This window comes from Palaemon carinicauda, chromosome 32 (assembly GCF_036898095.1).
Source record: "Palaemon carinicauda isolate YSFRI2023 chromosome 32, ASM3689809v2, whole genome shotgun sequence".
In the NCBI taxonomy this organism is placed as follows: Eukaryota; Metazoa; Arthropoda; class Malacostraca; order Decapoda; family Palaemonidae; genus Palaemon; species Palaemon carinicauda.
This window is the reverse complement of record NC_090756.1, coordinates 26,283,390-26,302,184: the sequence shown is the minus strand read 5'-3', so window position 1 is coordinate 26,302,184 and position 18,795 is coordinate 26,283,390. Positions and strand designations below refer to the sequence as shown.

The 18,795-nt window shown below is 33.7% G+C and overlaps 1 protein-coding gene across 2 annotated transcripts; it reads left to right on the top strand.

Annotated features, from left to right (window-relative positions):
- Nucleotides 1-4,146: 4,146 nt before the first annotated feature.
- LOC137625749 (metallophosphoesterase MPPED2) lies at nt 4,147-18,661 on the top strand. Of its 2 annotated transcripts, XM_068356643.1 has the most exons (7): nt 4,147-4,299; nt 9,054-9,149; nt 10,079-10,265; nt 14,800-14,944; nt 16,339-16,516; nt 17,640-17,866; nt 18,298-18,661. In XM_068356643.1, exons 2-7 carry the CDS (start codon nt 9,073-9,075, stop codon nt 18,432-18,434), a joined length of 951 nt encoding a protein of 316 aa, XP_068212744.1. In that variant the 5' UTR covers nt 4,147-4,299; nt 9,054-9,072; the 3' UTR covers nt 18,435-18,661. The 2 variants fall into 2 exon arrangements, with proteins under 2 accessions (XP_068212744.1, XP_068212745.1); XM_068356644.1 differs by lacking the exon at nt 9,054-9,149.
- Nucleotides 18,662-18,795: the final 134 nt, after the last annotated feature.

Genomic DNA, 18,795 nt, shown 5'->3' with positions numbered 1-18,795 from the left:
AAGATTGATTTCTGGTACTATTGCTGTATTTTCTATACATTATCAAATTTTGATAATAGTTATATTGATATATATTATAAAAATATGGATATTTATATATATCATAAAAATGCCCTGGTGAAACTGTACATTTAAATATGAAATTAGAGTAATTATTGGTAAATTTGGCTCATAATAAGAAAATAGGCCTAAAATTCTACTTATTTTGTCTTTAATATGGGCATCAATCATTTATCTTAATCAAAATTATATTTTCATATAATTATAAGACGTAATTAAGTTGAAAATAACTTTAAAATTGTTAGAAAATGAAGTATATAAATATTTATATACCTAAACATGCCTTTTGCTCGCTTAAATTGACAATATCACCCGAAATTTATAATAGAATTATTATCATTTCCTTAAAATATATCAATTTTAAGTATGTTTAACTCAAATACTCATTATAAATTAGCAAAAACATCTTATTAATATATCATACAGAGGATATTACTAAAAATAAAAGCGAAATATTAAAAAAACGCTCACTGATTTCTCAAAACCCTAAATTTCAGTCTAGATTTGAGGGTCCAAGTGCCAACACTACAGTGAGCAGTGAGACATCGGCAAATAATTGTCGAAATATTTCGAAAAAGCATAAATTTCTTACATTTAATTACTTTTTCATACTTATTATATTCAATTATGTATACAGACAGATGTTGAACGAATGAATATATATAAAAGCAGTCAATTTGAAGTTAGCGGTGACTCATGTCAAATTCAACGTAAGGAATGAAAATTACAGGATATGAATTTAAGCTTTTTAATGTTATTTAATATATTATTTATTATCGTTATAACTTCAATAATTAAAGGTTGTAAAAACTATAACCAGAAATATAAGCTTGAAGCTTTTTTTTAGATTCTTAGATAACTGGAATTATATAAATGAGATAAACTAGATGGATGATGTTATATAATCAAAGATCGTATATTGTGATGTATAAAGAAAATAAAATATAAATTATAAGTATAGCTAAAATAGCTTATATATATATATATATATATATATATATATATATATATATATATATATATATATATATATATATATATATATATATATATATATATATATATACATATGTGTGTGTGTGTGTGTATATTATATATATATATATATATATATATATATATATATATATATATATATATATATATATATATATATATATATATATATATGTGTGTGTGTGTGTGTGTGTGTGTGTGTGTGTATATATATATATATATATATATATATATATATATATATATATATATATATATATATATATATATATATATATATATATATATATATATATATATATATATCAGAATGGGTCTCTAAAGACTGCAAACGAAGCAGGGGAAGGAAGAGAAGACGTTGGATTGGCGAGCTAAAAAAACTTTTGGGTATAAACTGTCATAGAGACCATTAACAGACAGGTGGAAGTACATGTCTGAGGCCTTTGTCATGCAGTGGACTGGCAATGGGTGATAATAGATAGATAGATAGAAATGTGAATTTAAAAACTGGAATAAAGAAAATGAGTGATCTTCCATGAACATATTACAAGGAATAAAAAATGTACATAGACCTATAAGAAAATATTTGAGGCTCTGCACACTTTTGCTATTAATCTATCTATAAAAACTTAAATTTACCACAATATCTTCAATAATAATTCTAGATTTTTTTCCTAAATTACTATAGGAATGATAAATGTAGCCTACATAGGCCTATAAGAAAATATTTTAGGCTCCACACATTTGCTATCAATCTATGTATAAAAATATAAATTTGCCATAATATCTTCAACAACAATTCTATTATTTTTTTCTAAATTACATTTCCAGTTTAATCCGGATATAAGCAATCAAATATCACATTATGTCTAGTGAACTTAACCTTTACGAATTCATGCTTTTTTAATGTGTTCCACGAGCATTCTTTGATCAAAATTGACATATAATCCAGCATTAGGCGGATTTTTCAAGGTCTCGAAATTCAAAATCAATAATATCGTGTTCGTTTAGTTTCTGAATTTAGTAAATACTGTTTTTTTCGGTTTGTACGATAATTTTGTACTTGCAGTATACGATAATTCTTTAAATAAAATGTACGATTTTTTTTTCAGATGTACGATAATTTAAATTTTTAGCCGCAATATTGATTTGAACCAAATATTACTAAAAAGAAATTAAAAAACGTAGTGAAAGGAATTGCGTATCGCCATGATCAGCAAAGCTATACTAGTCAGGGAAACCCATACTAGGTGGGTTTGCTGTGAGCGAGCGGACAAAAATCTCCCACCATCACCAATCGACACTGGCCAGCGTGGTGATGAAAACAGGCCAAACCCCAGAAGTGAATAAGGACATTATTATTATTATTATTATTATTATTATTATTATTAAATGCTAAGCTACAACCCTAGTTGGAATAGCAGGATGCTATAAGCCCAGGGGCCCCAACATGGAAAATAGCCCAGTGAGGAAAGGAAACAAGGAAAAACAAAATATTTTAAGAACTGTAAAAACATTGAAATAAATATTTCCTATATAAACTATAAAAACTTAACAAAACCAGAGGAAGAGAAACTAGATAGAACAGTGTGCCCGAGTGTACCCTCAAGCAAGAGAACTCTAACCCAAGACAGCGGAAGACCATGGTACAGAGGTTATGGCACTGCCCAAGATTAGAGAACAGTGGTTTGATTTTGGAGTGTCCCTCTCCTAGAAGAGCTGCTTACCATAGCTTAAGAGTCTCTTCTACCCTTATCAAGAGGAAAGTGGCCACTGAACAATTACAGTGCAGTAGTTAACCCCTTAGGGGAAGAAGAATTGTTTAGTAATCTCAGTGTTGTCAGGTGTATGAGGACAGAGGAGAATCTATAAAGAATAGACCAGACTATTCGGTGTCTGTGTAGGCAAAGGGAAAGAACCGTAACCAGAGAGAAAGATCCAACGTAATGCTGGCTGGCCAGTCAAAGAACCCATAACTCTCTAGCGGTAGTATCTCAACGGGCGGCTGGTGCCCTGGCCAACCTACTATATACCTTATCTAAGGACTTTGTCCTGCATTGGAATAGAAATGGTTGTATTTATTGATGATGTACACACACACACACACACACACACACACACATATATATATATATATATATATATATATATATATATATATATATATATATATATATATATATATATATATATATATATATATAATAGCACTAAGTTTTTTTTGGTTAATATTATTGTATTTTGATATATGAAAAATGTCTATAACACATTTTAAAAAATACTATGGATTCACAATACTAAAATAAAATATAGAAACAAAATTTAAATTTTTATCACAGCTCTGGCTAATTAAAAACCATTTGTCCTCATAATTTATGTATTAAAATCAATGTTTTGACATCCTTTTGTCAAAATAAATAACAATTTATTACCATAATTAGTTATATATCACTCAAAAGAATTATGATATCTGCATGGCAACTCATTTATTGCAAAATCCGGCAAATTGGCAAAATAAAAAATAACATTTGTCATAATTGATGGATAAAATTAAGAATTTTGATATCCTTTTGTCAAAATAAATAACAATTTATTGCCATAATTAGTTATATCTCACACAAAATGATTATAACATCTACATGGCAACTCATTTATTGCAAAATCCGGCAAATTGGCAAAATAAAAAAAAACATTTTTTGTCATAATTGATGGATAAAATTAAGAAATTTTATATCCTTTTAGCAAAATAAATAACAATTTCTTGCCATAATTACTTATATCTCACTCAAAATAATTATAATATCTGCATGGCCATTCAATTATTGCAAAAATCTGGCAAATTGGCAACTAAATCCTTTTGTCAAAATAAATAACAATGTATTGCCATAATTAGTTATATCTCACTCAAGATAATTATAATATCTGCATGGCAACTGATTTATTACAAAAAACCGGCAAAATAGCAACTCATTTCTTGCAAAAACCGGCAAAATTGGCAACTAATTTCCTGCAATAAACCGGCAAACTGGCAACTCATTTTGGCATCGCAGTAAATACTAAACACAGGGCCGCAAAGCGCCATCGTCAGTCAGCGTTTAGACGTGATAGTGTAAGGACGTGTATACTAAATTACTTTTCTCTACACATGCCGATAGATATACCCGCATTTCGAAGTGTAAATACACAATTATAACCCTGTGTTACTCGGCTACACTGAATACAACACACAGATCTATATATAAAGTGAGTAAACCTCTGCGAAGAAATGTGTATCATGATTTTTGCAACCGTTGTGCAATATATTTTATTTCCTGCAGTGTGTGTGTGTGTGTGTACCCTATTTGTATACAGTATACCCCTAGGTGTTGCAAGTGTCCTATTTTGCAATGCAGAAAGAATGCAATTGCATTTCTCGTTGCATAGATACACAGGAGAGCTACACTGTTCGGTTTATTGATTTCTGCTTGGGCCATAACATAAGCTATACTCCACGACTCCAAAATGTTAAGTGATTTTTATATATTGGAAATGTCACCTATTGCGTAGGGCTTATAGCCACATAGCTCTCTCTCTCTCTCTCTCTCTCTCTCTCTCTCTCTCTCTCTCTCTCTCTCTCTCTCTCTCTCTCTCTCTCTCTCTCTCTCTCTCATTTGATATTACATTCAAAGGCCGTTCTATAGATATTAAATGAGTTCAACATTAAAATGTTTCTCTCTCTCTCTCTCTCTCTCTCTCTCTCTCTCTCTCTCTCTCTCTCTCTCTCTCTCTCTCTCTCTCTCTCTCTCTCTCTCTCTCTCATTTGATATTACATTCAAAGGCCGTTCTATAGATATTAAATGAGTTCAACATTAAAATGTTTCTCTCTCTCTCTCTCTCTCTCTCTCTCTCTCTCTCTCTCTCTCTCTCTCTCTCTCTCTCTCTCTCTCTCTCTCTCTCTCTCTCTCTCTCTCTCTCATTTATTATTACATTCAAAGACTGTTCCATAGATATTAAATGAGTTCAACATTAAAATGTTTCCATATAAACTCTCTCTCTCTCTCTCTCTCTCTCTCTCTCTCTCTCTCTCTCTCTCTCTCTCTCTCTCTCTCTCTCTCTCTCTCTCTCTCTCTCTCTCATTAATATTACATTCAAAGGACCGTTATATATATGTTAATTTAATTTAATGTCAAAATGTTTCTCCTATAACATCTGTATACATAATGAAATTATTTATACACTCTATAGGAGTTACACCATGTATTACACCATGTATATGTGTATAATATGTATATATTATATTCTATTCCCTTCTTCTTCTTGGTGTTATTTCTAAGTCTTCTTTATTTTAAACTTAGGTGGATAGAATAATGACTGGTAAGGTATAAGTGTGGGCCTACAAGGCTGATTATTATTATTATTATTATTATTATTATTATTATTATTATTATTATTATTATTATTATTATTATTATTATTATTATTATTATTATTAAAGTTTGGAAATACAGAAATAACAGACAAATTAAGATTATTTATAGAATATAGTTAAATTTCACGCAATGGTGTGTGTATTTATTTAACCTTGTTCTCATTAAAACAATGATTTTATTGAAACACTGTTTCATTAGAGCACTGTTTCATTAAAAAAAAACTTTCATTAAAACAATGTTTAATTGAAACACTGTTCTATTGAAAAACTGTTTCATTGAAACACCGTTTCATTTAAACACTTTCAGTGAAACACTGTTTCATTAGAAGAAACTTTCATTAAACACTTTCATTGAAACAATGTTTCACTAAGATGCTGCTTCGGTAAAACAATGTTTTATTGAAACTTTCATTCAAACACTGTTTCAGTAAGATACTGTTTCATTAAAACACTACTTCATTAATACACTGTTTCATTAAAACACTGTTGCATTAAAATACTGTTTTATCAAAACACTGTTTCATTAAAACACTTCTATTAAAACAATGTTTCATTAAAACATTGTTTCATTAAAACACTGCTTCATTAAAACAATGTTTCATTAAAACACTGTCATTAAAGAACTGTTTCATTAAAACACTGCTTCAGTAAAACACTGCTTCATTAAAACACTTCCATTAAAACACTGTCATTAAAACCCTGCTTCATTAAAACACTTCCATTAAAACACTGTCACTAAAACACTGCTTCATTAAAACACTCTCATTAAAGAACTGTTTCATTAAAACACTGTTTCATTAAAACACTGTTTCGTACTAAAATATAAAAAAAAAAATGTAAAATTCTCCATTTAATCCCCATGCGCAATCTGGTAATTTCTTTCACACGTCGATTCCAGGAATCGCTCGTTTGCGCAATGTTAAAAGGAATGTGAATTACGTGAGATTATGAAACGTACTATACAGTACATATTTTCTCTTTCCTATAATTATTTTCCTAGAATAATAAAATAAAAAATAGAAATTATTAATTTAATTTGTTTTTTTAATTATAAATATCATCATCTGATATCGTTGAACTTAGATATCGATTTGGAGTTTTTCATTATTTATTTATTTCCTTATTTCCTTTCCTCACTGGGCTACTTTTCCCTATTGGAGCCCTTGGGCCTTATAGCATCTCTCTTTTCCAACTAGGGTTGTAGCTTGGCTAATAATAATAATAATAATCAAAAGATTATGAAATGATATCAGTTGTAGGAATTTATAACTTAAAAATATTTTTGTTTATGTAAATATTGATTTTATAATTGAATAATTAATAGCAAGATTAAATGCATATACTGGATTAATTTTAAGTGATGCAGCTCTTCTGTCACGTTTGTAAGGTCACTGGGTTGTTACCGGTTTAGTCTAGACTTACTGTGACCTATTACTGGTTGGTAGAATTATTTAAAATGACTGTAATTTCTCTCTGTTTTTTGTTTATTATTTTTTTTGCCATAATATCTCATGTTTTTTGGTTTATGATAATTGTAATAAACTTTATTGTTTTCATTTATAATTAGGCTTATCAATATTCTTTATATTTATTTAAATACAGTATATTTTGTTTATAAACACACATATAGGCCTACACATACAAGCCTTGTGTGTGTATATAATGTTTCTTTACCAATAAAATTATATGGATAAATCCAACCAATTATAATAACAAATTCTAAAACATTAATTAATAATTCATAATACATAAAATAGACCTATACACCAACATCAAAATATAATAACAACTAGTAGGGGGCTCAGTAGAGCGCAGACCTCCGCCAGGGCAGCTTATTTCTCAACGTTTTAGATGACGTTTTGTTCGTTCGTGACCTTGACCTTTGACCTTCCAAAACTTAACCATTTCCAGCACTTTACATCAGTTTAAAATCCCTGAACGTTTAATTACTTTACAATTAAAATTGCGGCCGTATGGTTTATGACTGAAATTTGACCTTTTGCTTGACCTTGACCTTGAACTCGACCTTGACATTTGACCTTAATATGTATTAGTTGGCGTGGATTTTCATACACTCAGATATGAACCAAGTTTTAAGTCTATGATAACGATATGCAAACTTATAGCTGACTACGCGAATTGGACGTTTTTGCTTGACTGTGACCTTGACCTTTGACCTTGACCATTGACCTTGAACCTTGACCTTCCAAAATTTGATAATTTCCAGCTTTTTTAAATCACAGTTAATCCCTGCTAGTTTCATTACGTCAAGATTAAAATTGTGGATGATGTCCAAGCATATGGCTGATTACGTGAACTGAACATTTTGCTTGACCTTGAACTTTGCCCTTTAAATTTGACCTTGAACTTTGACAATGACCTTCCAAAATTTGATAATATCTAGCTTTTTTATATAACAGTTAATCCCTGCAAGTTTCATTATGATTAAAATTGTTGCCAGGAAGCTGTTCACAAACAAACACATTTGACCTTGAACTTTGACCTTGACCTTCCAAAATTTAATAATTTCTAGCTTATTAAATAACAGTTAATCCGCGTAAGTTTTATTACTCTACGATTAAAATTGGGGTCAGGAAGCTGTTCACAAACAAACACATTTGACCTTGAACTTTGACCTTGACCTTCCAAAATTTAATGATGTCCAGCTTTTTAAATAACAGTTAACCCCTGAAAGTTTCATTACTTTAAGATTAAAATTGTGGTCAGGATGCTGTTCACAAACAAACACATTTGACCTTGAACTTTAACCTTGAACTTTGACCTTGACCTTCCAAAATTTAATGATGTCTAGCTTTTTAAATAACTGTTAATCCCTGCAAGTTTCATTATGATTAAAATTGTTGCCAGGAAGCTGTTCACAAACAAACACACATTTGACCTTGAACTTTAACCTTGAACTTTGACCTTGACCTTCCAAAATTTAATAATTTCTAGCCTTTTAAATAACAGTTAATCCCTGCAAGTTTCATTGCGATAAGATTAAAATTGTGGTCAGGAAGCTGTTCACAAACAAACACACATTTGACCTTGAACTTTGACCTTGACCTTCCAAAATTTTATGATTTCCAGTTTTTTACATAAGAGTTAATCCCTGCAAGTTTCATTACGTTAAGATTAAAATTGTGGTCAGGATGCTGTTCACAAACAAACACATTTGACCTTGAACTTTGACCTTAACCTTCCAAAATTTAATAATTTCCAGCTTTTTTAAATTAGAGTTAATCCCTGCAAGTTTCATTACGTTAACATTAAAATTGTGGTCAGGATGCTGTTCACAAACAAACACACATTTGACCTTGAACTTTAACCTTGAACTGTGACCTTGACCTTCCAAAATTTAATAATTTCTAGCTTTTTAAATAACAGTTAATCCCTGCAAGTTTCATTACTCTACGATTAAAATTGTGGTCAGGAAGCTGTTCACAAACACAAACAGACACAAACTCAATCAAGCACACACAAACAAAAACACAAACAAGGCTTAAAACATAACATAACATAACCTCCTTCCAACTCTCTCCACTGAAAATATGAGACTCACTACCGCAAAATTCAACTTCTCCCGCAGATCGTTTTGAAAAACAAATATGGCCGGAACTAAAACATCTTCTTCTTTTGGACTCCTCTCTAGAATACGGAGATTATCGTTCCTTTCAAACGCCAGGTAAATTGATGGATTGATTCACGAGTTCTTTCAAACCGTTTGATTGATGTCTGTCTTTTTCCAAGGCAGTTTGTCATACTGGCTTTGTCTGTCTGGGACGTTTGTCGTAGAAGAACGGTTTGTCTTCAAGGTTATTTTGAAATCACTAAGTTTAGAGTAAGCACTTTTATTATTATTATTATTATTATTATTATTATTATTATTATTATTATTATTATTATTATTATTATTATTTAGAAGGATGTATAGGTTTTAGCAGACATACGCGTTCTCATTTCACAGTCCAAGCGCACAAGAATAGGCCTATGTTCCCTTCAAATAGGTAGGCCTATCTGTTTTTAAATCCTTCACATATGCAAATCATCTTTGGGATGCAGTTGCTTGCCATACATCCTTTTTAACCAACTACCAGATACACAATTCACCTTCTAGATTATAAAATAACAATTTCCCACGCGTGGAATCGATCCCGGGTGTTCGTAGTAAAAATATGTGCACTATGAGTGATTTTGGCACTGCTCGGCTCACGTTTGCTAGGCGTACCGATGCAGCATTGCGGCTGGTCGCTATTTGGATGGGTGACGAGCCAAGAATGATATTAGCTAGCTGCTTCGAACACTTACACGAAAGGCTTCTCAGCATTAAGTCGAACCCTCTTACGCACTCTGCACCAATCATCTTTACCGTAAAAACAGACTTTCGATTTTTTACATGCTTCCGTTTTCCCTATTATTTCTATAAACTGTTCAATTATTAAATTATATTTAAATATTTCCCCTTAAATATATCTAAATCTCTTAGATTATTTAATATCTTTGAATCATAATTTCTATTCTAATTTTTAATATTTCCAGTTATTCATATGGAATTCTACCTTTAATTATTAGCATACTTTAAACTCCAACTGTCGATTGACGCGTCTCCCTCAGTTGCAGGGAAACAAACAAACAAGTAAACATGACGACAGGTGAGCTTCTGGACAACGACCTGAGCGCGCTGGACGTCGAGGACATGAGCTGCCAACCGGACGAAGCCTGGGAGGCAATCAAAGGTCGACAGATATTGGTGGATGTTGACCCGCCTAACTACAAGAAGATGCCCATTACGTCTGATAAGGTCAGTTGCGAAGATAAGGTCAGTCGTAATAATAAGGTTAGTTGTGAAGATAAGGTGTAATGATAAAGTCAATTGTGATGATTAGGTCGGTTGTAAAGATAAGGTCAGTTGTAATGATAAGGTTAGTTGCAATGGTAAGGTCAGTTGTGAAGATGAGGTCAGTTGTAAATATAAGGTTGGTTGTGAAGTTAAGGTCTGTTGTAAAGATAAGGTAGGTTGCGAAGATAAGGTCAGTTGTAATGATAGGGTCAGTTGCAATGGTAAGGTCAGTTGTGAAGATAAGGTCGGTTGTAAAGATAAGGTTGGTTGTGAAGATAAGATAGGTTATAATGATAACGTCGGTTGTAAAGATAAGGTCAGTTGTGAAGTTAAGGTTGATTGTAAAGATAAAGTCTATTGTAAAGATAAGGTCAGCTGTGAAGATAAGGCTGGCCATAAAGATTAGGTCAACTGCGAAGCTAAGGTCTGTTGTAAAGATGAGGTTGGTTGTAAAGATAAGGTCACTTGTGAAGATAAGATCGGTTGTGAAGATAAGTTCGGTAGTGAAGATAAAGTAGATCGTAAAAATAAGGATGGTTGTAAAGAATAGGTCAGTTATAAAGATAAGGTTAGGTGTGAAGATAAGGTCGGTTGTAATGATAAGGTTGTTTGTAATGATAAGGTCGGTTGTGAAGTTAAGGTTGGTTGTAAAGATATAGTCTGTTTTAAAGATAAAGTCAGTTGTAAAGAGAAGGTCTGTTTTAAAGATAAGGTCAACTGTTATGATAAGGCTGGCCATAAAGATTAGGTCAACTGCGAAGCTAAGGTCTATTGTAAAGATGAAGTTAGTTGTAAAGATAAGGTCATTTGTGAAGATAAGGTCAGTTGTGAAGATAAGGTAGGTTGTAAAAATAAGGATGGTTGTAAAGATTAGGTCAGTTATAAAGATAAGGTTAGTTGTGAAGATAAGGTCAGTTGTTAAGATAAGGTCAGTTATGAAGACAAGGTTGGTGTTAAAGATTAGGTCAGTTGCAAAGCTAAGGTTGGTTGTAAAGATAAGGTTAGTTATAAAGATAAGGTCAGCTGTAAAGATAAGGTCGGTTGTGAATATAAGGTTAGTTAAAGTCAAGGTTAGGTGTAAAGCTAAGGCCAGTTGCAGAGATAATGTCAGTTGAAGAGATAAGGTCATTGCAAAGTTAAGGTCATTAGTAAATATAAACTTAGTTTTAAAGTGAAGGTAATTTAAAAAGATTATGTTGGTTGTAAAGAAATGGCCAGTTGTAAAAGTAAGGTCAGTTGTAAGGAACTGCCTCTGGGTAAGATTAATTTCATATCTTGTTTTCAACTAAGGTCAACTTGATCACACTGATATGTTTTAATGGCCAGTCTTTGGGTAAGATTCATCTGATGTTTAGTTTTCAGATAAGGTCAGTTTAGTTAACCACATAAGGTCAACTTTGATGAACAGTCTACAATATCATTGCAATGAGTTATCGTCAGATAATATCTTTCCTTAGATAAGATCAGTAATACGGTGAGCAATTTTTAGTTAGCATCCTTAACTAGTTCATTTCTGTCAATGTCCTGCTGTTAAGGTCAGAATAATGACCTTTTTATAATGATCATTGTTTTATTGTAATGAGTTATCATCAGATAATATCTTTTCTTAGATAAGGTCAATGATATGTTGAGCAATTTTTAGTTAGTATCCTTAACTAGCTAATTTCGGGCAATATCCTCCTGTCAAGGTCGGAATAATGACCTTTTTATAATGATCATTGTATAGAAAACCCTTAAATTATGTTGCCTCTGTTATAGCATCATTATCAATAATGATGATAAGGTCAATTATATGTTCAGCCATTTTTAGTTAGTATCCTTAACTAGCTAATTTCGGCCAATGTCCTCCTGTTAAGGTCAGAATAATGACCTTTTTATAATTATCATCGTAAAGAAAAACCTTAAATTATGTTGCCTCTGTTGTAGTATCATTATTAATAGTGATATCATCATCATTATTATCATCTAAAAAGTCTAAACTTATTTTAGAATGATTTATTGTTAATTTGTTCTCTTCCTTTATTTATTTCCTTTCCTCACTGGGCTATTTTTCCCTGTTGGAGCCCCTGGGCTTATAGCATCTTGCTTTTCCAACTAGGGTTGCAGCTTGGATTGTAATAATAATAATAATAATAATAATAATAATAATAATAATAATAAGAGAAGCTCAAAAACCCAATTCGGTGCTGTGACCTACGTTCTCTTCATTTATTTATTTCCTTTCCTCACTGGGCTATTTTTCCCTGTTGGAGCCCCTGGGCTTATAGCATCTGGCTTTTCCAACTAGGGTTGTAGCTTGGATTGTAATAATAATAATAATAATAAGAGAAGCTCAAAAACCTAATTCGGTGCTGTGACCTACATTCCACCTCTGTGTCAAGGCGTTGGAGATAATTGATTTTTATGAGGAATATCCTACGCATCCTTCTCGTCGCATGCTGCGAAGTCCTTGCCATTTCCACGTGTTGTGCAATGCAGGTGTGGATACGGGGTGGTCCTTTTGGAGCGAGGCAGGGACAAGGTTAATTTGCTTAGATTGAATTGGCGGTATGAAAGGAGATCTCTGTATAGCTCTGTACAGCTCTGGACTGTGGGTTGAGGATAGAGATATTTCTTAATTGGGGTAATTTTTACAGTCAAGGGTCTGTTTAGGTAGAACAGATGGATAGAAAATATAGATAATAAAATTTATAGTTTTTTTATAATTCAGATTATAAAGATAATTGTCTTGAACAAGATTGTAAGACCATAAAATGCCAATGGTTTGAAAAGCAAGCTTAGACAGAAGATGAATTCATTCTGTGAAGCAGTACCAAGACTTTAAGACCAGAAAAGTCCAATGATTTGAAAAGCAAGCTTTGACAAAAGATGAATTCCTTCTGTGACTGTTTAGGTAGAATAGATGGATAGAAAATATGAATGATAAAAAAGATAGTTTTTTATAATTCACATTATAAAGATAATTGTCTTGAACAAGTAAGAAAGACCAGAGAAGTCCAATGATTTGAAAAGCGAGCTTAGACAAAAGATGAATTCCTTCTGTGACTGTTTAGGTAGAATACATGGATAGAAAATATGAATGATAAAAAAGATAGTTTTTTCTTTTCACATTATAAAGATAATTGTCTTGAACAAGTAAGAAAGACCAGAGAAGTCCAATGATTTGAAAAGCAAGCTAAGACAAAAGATGAATTCCTTCTGTGACTGTTTAGGTAGAATAGATGGATAGAAAATATGAATAATAAAAAAGATAGTTTTTTATAATTCAGATTATAAAGATAATTGTCTTGAACAAGTAAGAAAGACCAGAGAAGTCCAATGATTTGAAAAGCAAGCTTTGACAGATGATGAATTCCTTCTGTGAAGCAGCACCAAAGATATGAAGGAATCTATACAGACAGATCATCAGATGATTGCTATATACAAATTAGAGGAATTGTGAGTAAAATAAAAAATAGTGTTCACACAAAAATAAGTTAAAATGGCATAAATATGCTCTCTATATCTTTGTATCCTGGAGTATTTTTTAACTGTTTTTTATTTTTCAGTGTGAGACTGTAGTCCTCACACCCTGTTCAAGGGTTTATACACTGATGTCTAAAGGTTTCAAATTGGTCAATGAGTATCAGAGATTAAGAAATGCCTGCAGTACACCATGGGAGAAGCACTGAAAGCACTACATAATTTTCCATGTAGCTTTTTTTTTAAATTCTTGCAGGGGTGTACCCTTTCGAAACCTTTGGTTTGATTTTGATCTGTAGGATTAAAGGTTAAAAGTTTCTGGTTTCAGTTCCTGTATCGTCTGAAGAGACACTCACCAGAACGTCAGCTGGGCAAGCCCAAACTCCCCACTTTGGTGCCTAACCACTGCAGTATACTCCCCAGTAAATAACTTAAACTCACAGTCCCAGGCAGGGATAAATCTACTGTCATGCCATTGCTAGGCAAGCCAGGAGTCTAGTTGAATATTCAAAAATTTCTATTATTACATCTGCCAGCAAAGTTGGAAGGAGGTTATGTTTTACCCCCTGTTTGTGTGTATGTGTGTTTGTTTGTGAACAGCGTCCTGGCCATAATTTTAATCGAAGAGTAATGAAACTTGCAGGGATTAACTGTTATGTAAAAAGCTGGAAAGGATTAAATTTTGGAAGGTCAAGGTCACAGTCAAGCAAAATGTCCAATTCACGTAATCAGTCATAAGTGAGGACATCGTTATCACAGAGACTTCAAACTTGCTTCATATTTGAGTGTATGAAAATCCTCGCCAATTAATACATGATAAGGTCAAAGGTCAAAGTCGACAAATAAGCTGCCGCGGCGGAAGTCTATGCTCTGCCAATTAATACATGATAAGGTTAAAGGTCAAGGTCGAGCAAAAGGTCGAGAAATAAGCTGCCGCGGCGGAAGTCTATGCTCTGCCAAGTGCCCTGCTAGTTATAGATTCTATTTTTTAGGGTGAATTTTTCAAAAGCTCTACAAAAATTTCTTATTACAGGTTAGGTTCGTGTGCATGAGTGACACCCACTCCAAAACAGATGAGCTAAAACACTCGGTGCCTCCCGGAGACGTTTTCCTCCATGCTGGGGACTTCACAAGAAAGGGGACAGTGGAAGAGGCACAGAAGTTCAACGAATGGCTAGGTAAGATGGTCTTCATCATCATCTTCTTCTTCTTCTTCTTCGAACATCCATCTATCCACTGACACTCCAAACTCCTCCCCATCACTGGCATGTTTATAGCTCTCTTGGTTGGTTCCACTTTCTCCACACTTCTTCTACCCATCACTGGCATGTTCATAGCTCTCTTGATTGGTTCCACTTTCTCCCTTATAACATGGCCATAATAACTCAGACGAACTTTCCTATCCTTATATTTTACATTACATTTACCAAACATTCTTCTTGTATCTTGACTCTCCCTCCTTCCCTGTTGTGATATTCCAGCAATCCATTTCACCATCCTCATCTTGGTACTTTCAAACAGTCCATCCTCTTTCCTCTTAAGTGCCCAAGTTTCATTGCCCCGACCTTCAGATGGTGCTGTGAGCCAAATGGGATGAGTGTACAGCTGTCAACTTACACTTTCTAGGCCTGGAACTTATCTGGAACCACCTATTTCAAAGAGGAATATCTTAAAGCTTATGTAACCTGGAAAATGAAAATAGCATTGCATAGAGACCTTTAAACTAGAATTTCCATAGAAAAGGGAATAAAGTAATTTAGTAGATAAGAATACGGCAAATAGATTTGACAAGACATCATTGGCAGTAGAATAGTATATAATGAATTAGGAAGACAAGGACAGCTGTCTTGACTATATCCTCAAGCAAATGAAGTAAAACTTAAGGCTAGGTGTTCGCTGTACAGCGACTACTGCCCTGTACAATATGTGAGGAGCTATGTTACTTAGTTTCCATCTAAGTTAAATGCAGCACCTAAGAACTCTTAGAAGTGACTCACAGAAGAATCAACTAGTCAGTTCAGCACAGTTTACACCTAGCCATTCATATGTAGAAGTCACTATACATTTTTTCTTAAATGAGACATACACTAAATTGAACAAGTGAGAAAAAGTGGCATTACCTGGTGAGAAAAAATTAAGGCAACATAAAGGAATCTGCAAGTAGCCTGTATTAATTCTTCACATTGTATCATGTTAGGGTATCTGTTATAACGTTAAACTCATAGGATGCTTCTGTAAGAAAACTAGGATCTTTGAGTTTAAGCAGGGTCTGCTATAGTCCATTTCTTTTAGCGAGTCATATTTGGACCGACTCGCAGCGGTGCCCTTTTAGCTCGGAAAAGTTTCCGGACCGCTGATTGGCTGGACAAGATAATTCTAACCAATCAGCGACCAGGAAATTTTTCCGAGCTAAAAGGGTACCGTTGCGAGTCGGTGCAAATATGACTCGCTAAAAGAATGGACTATTGGTGTCCATTGAAATTCCAGTGGCTAAGCAAAGCCACAAAGTCACTCAGGGTTATTTGTATTGTGTACCATAAGTAATAATGCTCTGCTTACTGTATCACCTCAGGTACGCTGCCTCACCGCTACAAAATCGTCATAGCTGGTAACCACGAGTTGCTCTTGGACTGGGAGGCATCAGCTGTCACCAAGGTTGCTAGCCCGGACGAAGTGCTGACAAACGCTACCGCGTATCTACAGGGATCGGGCACTTCAGTTTTCGGCATAAAATTGTACGGCTGTCCTTGGTAAGTCGATCATTATTTCACGCAAACACGAAGTTCAGTTGTACTGAAGGTAAATGCAAAATAGATTAAAAAACATTGATAAATACTATTAAGTACCCTTTGATTAAAAATATCTCTGCAGAAAGCTAGATGCATAGATTCTGTGTATACTTGTAAGAGTAAGATCTTCACTATAGGATGTCATTGAGAGAGAGAAAGGTCAAATAAGCTCATTGTATCAGATAACGGATTTTGAGCGAAGCGAAAAATCTATTTTTGGGTGAGATGGCCATGTCGTCCTGATGGACATATATCCCTTAGGAAGCTACTTTAAGGAACTTCCATCAGGACGACATGGCTTGAGCCCAAAAAAATTGTTTATTATTTAGCATCACTGACTGTATGTTGTTGTGGGTAATTGTTGTGTCATACCTTTTTGAACAAGTGAACACAACACCTGTCATAAAAACAATTTAATTGATAACAAATGTGCAGTACATCTGGTCTGATCTGGGCAGTCTTCGAACTTGCCGTTTTTATAGCGATCTATCATGTGTTGTTGCTTGATCGGTATATCCAAAATATGCTGTATAGATTTGTTGACGGTTTACTGTACAATTGAAAACTGAAAACTTTTCGAAACTTTACCTAAACGATCTGAAAATTTCAGTAATGACAAATTTGTATAAGGAGTACAGAAAGGATTTTATAATTTTGAACTTCTATCTTGGAAGAATGTAGGAAAAAGAACTATATTAATCCCTGGACTATTATTTGTGGTTCTGTAGAATGATTAGATTGTTGATTATAACGCTTCCGGATGGCTCAAATCGCTGCCAGATCTTTGACGAGGCAGTTTCTGTAACATTCACACTTCCAGAAGGCCCTCTCTGAGTGGAGATACCTTAACGTGTTGAAATGGTTTGCGTATCGCGAGGATCAGTAAAGCTGTACTAGTCAGGGCCACACATACTATGTTGATTTGCTGTGAGTGATCAGATTAAAGTCCCTCACCATCACCAATTTGCACTGGCCAGCGGGGTGATGAAAACTGACCAAACCACAGATATGAATTGATATATCTGAGGCAATTGTCAAGCAGTGTTGTTGTTGTTGAATATACTGTAAGCCCTTTTTTTTGCAGGACTCCTATTTATCACATCATGGCCTTCAATGTGGAACGCGGGTCGCCTCTGCGCAAGAAATGGGCGGCCATACCCAACGACGTCGATGTTCTGATGACTCACGGGCCCCCGCTGGGTCGCTGTGACCTTTCGCATAGGAACAAGCGGTCTGGATGCGTGGACCTTTTGAAAACCGTCCAATCGAGAGTTAAGCCGAAATATCACATATTCGGACATATACACGAAGGTAGGTCTATGCTTCTTGAAGTTTGAATAATCATACTTCTCTCCTTAAAATGGAAATTTTGGATATAGTTGATGACCTAAAATTGTAAATAGAAAAACTTGCTTATCCTCTGTCATATATCTTCCTAAAATCATCATCTCCAACACCTTTTGCATTCTTATGAGCACCGGGTCAACTAAGTCTTGCCGACACTAGTGTTTCTTAGTTATCTGGCCATTTAATTGTTATATTTTTCCTTCTCTCCCATTATCTCTCCATGAGCAAACCACCTCACTCGTGACTTGTAGTATTATTGCCAAACTGACCACCCAACACTTGTACAGTAACTGTTAATTTTAAGTCCAGCATCAGAGCTATGTGTACAGAAACTGTACTTTTCACTATTCATTTTTAGTATTTCAAAACTGTATCTTCTCGTTTTCCATTTGCAGGTCACGGCATCTCTTACGACGGGACCACGACGTACATAAACGCATCCACTTGCGACGTCAAGTACCAGCCTGTGAACCGGGCCATCGTCTTCGACTATCCTTTACCCGAAGGCTGCCGCAAAGAAGATTTTAACTAGCGAAAAAATATCTTTGTTATTGTTAGCCTTGTTATTTTCTTGTTATTGCACTGATAAAAATTTGTGCAAGAGATATAGAAGGCATTTAATCAAGACGTGATTCGGAACGTGACGACAGAAAAAGTTACGGAGATGTAATGATAGGATAAGTTACCAAATGACATTATTGTGATGATACACTGTGATCGGCATTTGATTTTTACCCGGAAATATATTTTATCTTTCTACTTGATGTTTTTATTGTTCATTGAAATGTAATTATTAAAGATTATTTCTTAGTTGTCTGGTTGAACAACCCATTGATTGTGAATATATATTTGCAGAATTTATATTTTTATTTGAGTGAATGTTTAGCCGCCAT

Excerpts from the sequence above, each read along its gene's own strand:
- LOC137625749 (XM_068356643.1), top strand. The coding sequence starts at position 9,073 with ATGGCCGGAACTAAAACATCTTCTTCTTTTGGACTCCTCTCTAGAATA. Across the intron at positions 9,150-10,078 it reads TCGTTCCTTTCAAACGCCAG|TTGCAGGGAAACAAACAAAC; the intron begins GTAAATTGATGG and ends CGTCTCCCTCAG. Across the intron at positions 17,867-18,297 it reads ATTCGGACATATACACGAAG|GTCACGGCATCTCTTACGAC; the intron begins GTAGGTCTATGC and ends TTCCATTTGCAG.